The sequence below is a fragment of the Myotis davidii genome, unplaced genomic scaffold (assembly GCF_000327345.1).
Source record: "Myotis davidii unplaced genomic scaffold, ASM32734v1 scaffold289, whole genome shotgun sequence".
Taxonomy (NCBI): domain Eukaryota; kingdom Metazoa; phylum Chordata; class Mammalia; order Chiroptera; family Vespertilionidae; genus Myotis; species Myotis davidii.
In genome coordinates this window covers 1105119-1110846 of record NW_006299717.1, presented here as the reverse complement: position 1 = coordinate 1110846, position 5728 = coordinate 1105119, and the positions used below count along the sequence as shown (strand labels likewise).

The following is a 5728-nucleotide window of genomic DNA, read 5'->3' as shown; positions in this document are numbered from 1 at the left end:
AGTGGGTCTGGAACCAGAGGGTCCCCATTTCTGCCTTCCCCCCAGGGTGCCACCGTGTCCCTCTCGGAGACAGTGCAGAAATGGCGCGAATATCGCCACCAGTGCCAGCGCTTTCTGACGGAGGCTCCACCCCCAGCCACAGGTGAGTCCAGGTGGCCCCTCCCCCTCACCCCCGTGCCTCGTGCCTCAGGAGGGCATCCTTCCCCTCTGGGCCGCCATATCTGCCCTGTGCTTTGGGTGTTGTCTTGTTGATGTCTATGCCCCTTGTCCCCGGCTTGGGCCCCTCAGGCCTTTCCATTCTGTGTCCTCAGCACTCCCCAGCCTGTGCAGGGACGGTAGGCCCACCAGCATATTTATAACAATGAATGTTTGGGGGGGAGGGGAGTTAGGAGACCAATAGGCCTGGGTTCAAATCCTGACCCTGCAATCACAACGCAGCAACCTTAGGACAGTGAGAACAGCCATGTGAGCTACCATTCCCCCCTCGAATGCAATGTATAAGAATAGTCCTATGGAGACTGTTTATTGAGCACTTACTGTGCTTCGTCATCTCCATGCCATGCACTATGTGTCCCCACAAAGCCCCGTGGAACCAGGATTACCCCCATCTTACAGATGAGGGAAGACAGACATTAAGCAACTTGCTCCAAGTGCCGCTGGTAAGTGGCCAAGTCTGCTTGCCTGGCAAACAGTAGGTGCTCAGTGGAGGTTCGCAGAGCGCGGGGTCCTGCCCCCACCAGCCCCGTGGTGGGGAAGTGCCTCGGACAGGCCGGGACTCAGGACTGTTCTCTCTGCACCCAGACCTGTTCTGCAACCGGACCTTTGATGACTATGCCTGCTGGCCAGACGGGCCACCCGGCTCCTTCGTGAATGTCAGCTGCCCCTGGTACCTGCCCTGGGCCAACAGCGGTGAGTCCCCTCCCCTGGTGTGGACCACCCTCCGGCGTCCAGGAGACTGGGGTGCAGTTGGGGTGGGGTGCACGCTGCTTCCTCTCCACTGGGACACAGCCTTCCTCACCCCAGAAGGTCTTTAGGCCTCCTTCTGGGTATCCTGCCAGCCTTTCCTTGGGGTGAGGGGCAGTGGGGGACATTGGGCGTAACTGGGCCTGAGGCTGTGCTGGTAGGTGGGGTAGGGGAAGGGTGGGGTCTGACTTAAGGAGAAATGTGGGCTCTTCATCCAGTAGTTAGGAAAGGAGCCAGGTGGGAACAGTGCTGGGGTTTCACAGAGGGACAATACCTAGAGGTGCCATTGCTCTGATGTATGTATGCATGTATGTATGCATGTATGTGTGCTGGGTGTTGGTAGGTGCCCTGTACCTGGTGGTGGCATGTAGCTACCTCCTAACTCTTCAGGGCTTCACCAGGCAGATGGACCTAGTGGGAGTAGTGGTGAGGGCATTGGGGAGCTGTCCCTAAGGCCCCCCAGCTCACTCCTGCCTGCAGGGGACACCCTGCATGGGGAAAGGTGTGACCAGATAAGTGAGGGGTCACTGGAATACAGAGACCTACAGAGGCTGCATGGGGGTCTCTGACTGGAGGGGTAGTTAATGCACCCCCACACTACCCATCTATCTCAGGTGTCAGGGAGGTTAACAAAGACACGCACCCTACCTCAAGGAGCTCAGTCCCAATCAGGGGAGAAAAGACACTCTCTCATAACAATGATTATAGTCAGAGCTGATATTTATTGAGTGCCTACTATGTGCCAAGTATTGCCTGAAAGCAGGGTGTTCATTTAATCTTTACTACGACCCCCTGGTTATGATTCTTGTAAAGATGAGGAAACTGAGGCCCCAGAAAGTTTAAGCTACTTGCTCCAACGGATGTGGTAAACAGCAGAGCCAGGATTTGAGCCCAGCCTGTAATATTACTAGTAATCACTGTGCCCAAGGGGACCTGAGACCAAGTGGAAACCAGCCCAGAAGCAAGTGTGAAAATGAGGCCCTGCCAGCAGCCTTCCTGGAGGAGGCGCCCTTTAGCTGAACATCAGCTCACCTGGCAGGGCCAGGCATGAGCCTCGCCTCAGCACTCAGGACTGTTATGAAGCCGCAGGAGGAATCCTACAGCTGCTCCCCTTCTCCACCCCCGGGACACCACCTCCCTGAGGTGCACAGGGCGAGCCTGGCTACAACAGGGCCCTTCACATAGCACCTGGTGGCCCGTTGTAAGCACTTTACACACCTAAACTCATGTCATCCTCACAACAACTCTATGAGGCCACTACTCTGATTGTCTTCCCATTTGACAGAGGCCCAAACCGAGGCACAGAGATGCTGAGTGACTTTCCCAAGCTCACACAGCTTGTAAATAGAAGACCCAGGACTCAGTCAGGAGTCTGGCTTAATTGCTATCCCAGCTTCCCTGAGTGTGTGAGCATGAGCGTGTGTGTGTGTGTGTGTGTGTGTGTATGCACATGTGTATTCCTGGGCATGGAGACAGGTGAGTGGCGGGGGCGTCTGCTGGCTGGGCACAGCTTGAGGGAGAGCAGTGAGCTGCCTGCCTTCTTTCCAGAGATGGAAGAGCCGAGTCTTACAATCCAGTGGTTGTGCTGGCTGCTGTTCTGAGCGGCCGTGTGAGCTGGGGGAATCCTCAGACCTCCCTGTGCCTCAGCTGGCTCACCTGGGACATGGGATGGAGCCAGGTGATGGGGGTGTTGGGAGGATTGCAGGTTCTTGAAAAACGGCTGCTGTTAGTTGTTTTCTCACCCTATTTACCTCCCCCACCTCCTGGAATACCTCCCCGTCCCCTGCCTCCCAGAGGTTTGGGAGCCTGCGTACCGACCAGCCTGGGCTGCGCCCTAGACCCCCCGGAGCCAGGCGCCGGACAGGGCCCATCACTCAGCACAAGTTGCCCCCCGCGCCCCCGCTGCCACTGGCTCCATCCATCACCTTTAATTTTATTTGAGCAGGAAATAGGTCCTGGTGGTGCCCGTTTATGAGCGAACACAGTTTTATTGCTTTCTACACAGAGATAACGGCACAGCCCAGGCCCCTGCCAGCCCCCGCCACCCCCCCCACCCCCCACCGACTCCCGCTCTAATTCATGCCTCTTTTTGACACTCAGACTCACCCACGCTGCCTCCCCTGCCCCTTTCCCTGAGGTAGGGATCCGAAGAGACACCCACCCGGCTCCCGCAGCAGAATTGCTGCCTCTGGTCTCTCCTGGCCGCCCCCTGGGCAGGGGCTGGCACCGGGGCTTCCCTCACCCCCACTCAGGGCATGTGGGAGCAGGAAGGGGGCAGTTTGGGATCTTTCTTGGGCTAATTAAGGGAGTGGCCAGTGAGTACGGGCTGGGGTGGGCAGAAGGAAGGCTTGTCTCAGGCGGGATCCTGGCAGAACACACACTCAGCTGGGATGTGGAAGGGTTTAGTGGTGGGTCACTTACAAAGGCTGGGCAGAGCTGGGGCCGGCAGGTACATGAAGCACCACGGACTACAGCTGAGGGAAGCTTAGCACCCCTGGACCCGAGTGGGGCAGGAACGGGGCTCTGGGGCCCCCATGACGGCCGGAGGTGGTGGTGACAGAGAGGCCAGCCTGAAGCCACCAGCTGACCCTCCAAATCAAGGCAGGAAGGGAGCCAGGGAGGAAAGCCCCAGCCTCTCCCCCTCCCGCCCTCCTGCCTTCTGCCGACACGTCCCCTGGTCAAACCCAGTGGAGGTCAGAGAGCCCAGGTGATGCTGTCCACAGGGGTCAGCCTCCTGGGGGCAGAGCAGGCTGAGGAATGAATGACCAGAGAAGGAGCTACATTCAAAACAGCTAGGTCTGTGTCAGGAGCTGGGGCGGCCAGCGAGAGTCCCACTGAGGGGTGTGTGAGTGTGGGCACTGGGCAGTAGGGGTGACCCCTCACCACGGGGCTGAAGAGGGCAGCTCAGCAGCCGGGAAGTGTGCTGAGGGAGGTCAGAGCCACCTCTCCCGCCCACGTGTGGCTTTCAGAGAGAGGTGACATCGGGCCTGGACGAACAGGCAGAGGAAGAAGGGGAAGGAGGGCCGCTCACCCACACACAGCGATCTGCTTATTACCCATCATCTGGTCTCGTTAGCTGTAGCCCCTCCCGATATCTACCTGCTTGTTGGCTCAGTTCTAATTACACGGGAGTCATAAAACGCGTTTAAAGTGGCCTACCACTCACAGGTCTGGAAGCTGACAGGTGCCTCCCTTGAGTAGCAGCAGGGGAGCTCCCGTGGCAGGCCCAGTTGCCAAGGGGAGACAGGAACAAACTTGGCTTTGGAGGAGTTCTGGCTGAGGAGGTGTCCTGAGCCCCAGCCCCAGCCTCAGTGAAGGGGTGCTTTTTGGAGAAAGTGGGGTGGGGGAGCGCAGCAGCAGGGTCCCATGGGGACCATGTGTTGAGGGCTTCCTGTGCACTAGGCCCTTCACACACGTTATCTCCTAATCCTCACCCCGCAGACCTGGGCAGGGCAGTCATTATGGTCCTGTTGACAAATGAGGAAACTGAGGCCCAGGAGGTCTGTTCCCGGTCCCGTGGCCGGTGGAGGCAGAACCGGGATCTGAACTTGAGTCTGTGAGGTTCAGGACCTGCCCTCCTCTTCCCAGGCCGTGATTGATGCTCCACCCTCACCTCACCCCACGCGGATGCCTTCGGCCCGAGCCCCGCCTCTGACCTGCGTGTCAGCACTTTGGGGAGGGCCTGTGACCCCCCTCGGGGACCCCAGCTGGGCCTGTGGTCTGTGAGAGGGGCCAGGCGTCCTGCTGGCACTGCCGTTGCCAGAGCAGAGCTAATGGATTCATGAGCGGCTCTCCGCGGCCCCGCGTGCCGCAGCCACGTGGAAGGGCGGCTGTGAGCTTGATTACAGTCACCGCTGCAGTTTCCGGGAGGGGAAGTGTTTAATTGGGGGTTTTATTTCCAACACCAGGGTCTGACTTAATGAAATATCCCTGGGCCTCCTGGCACGTGGCCGGCTGCCTCCTGGTGTTGACAAGACCGGAGCCAAGCCCCTGGCTGATTTACCAGCAGCTCCCAGGCCAGATAAAGCTGGGCTGATAAGCAGGGCTGGGCCTGGACCCACTGCACCCCCAGCTGAGATGGGCATCTGGGGACCAAGGCCCAGCCAGGAGCCAGCCCTGGGTTTTAATATTTGCTGCTGCTGAAGGATAATTGACAGCCACCCTCACACAGACTGTCTCAGGGACGCGGTGATCCCTGACGCTCTGCCAGTAGCTCTGTGCTCACACCCCCTCCCCATCCTCCCGTCCTCCCCGCTGGCCCTGAGCAGAGGGTGCAGCTGGCCTGGGGTCCCGCTGGCAAGAGGGCCTGCCGGGAGGACCCTAGATGTCGGCGATCGGCCTCGGAAAGGGCAGAGGAGAAACGGCACGCGGCCGTTGACTCCTGGCAGTGCGTGTGGCTGCTAACTCTTGGCTTTGGAGGCAGAGAGCTGGGGTCTGAGTCCTGCCCCTGCTGTACCCTGGCTGGCTGGTCAGGGGCAGGTCGCTTGGCCTCTTAGAGGCTCCGTCTCTCCGCCTGCCAAATAGGATGAACTGTGTCAGGTCCTTGTGACGCTCAGAGGGGTCGGGCACACAGCAGGTGCTTGAGACAGGTTCTGTGAGTGTGCAGCCTGCAGAGTGGGTGTGCAAAGGGGCGTGATGGGCGGGCTCCAGCAACCGTGCAGTGCCAGGCCCCGAGCCTGCGGTGGCGAGTAGGTATCATCAGGGTCAGGCTCCCGCAGGCTGAGTGCTGGGTAACTGGGCGATTTGATGATGTGTGCCCCAGGCC

The 5728-nt window shown here is 59.3% G+C and overlaps 1 protein-coding gene across 1 annotated transcript in view; it reads left to right on the top strand.

Moving 5' to 3' along the window:
• GLP1R (glucagon like peptide 1 receptor) overlaps window positions 1-5728 on the top strand; it is a 57026-nt gene that overhangs the window by 23131 nt on the left and 28167 nt on the right. The window contains exons 3-4 of the mRNA XM_006775894.2: window positions 20-142; window positions 802-909. Of these exons, the coding sequence (XP_006775957.1) occupies window positions 20-142; window positions 802-909 (231 nt within the window). The remainder of the gene's footprint in view (window positions 1-19; window positions 143-801; window positions 910-5728) is intronic.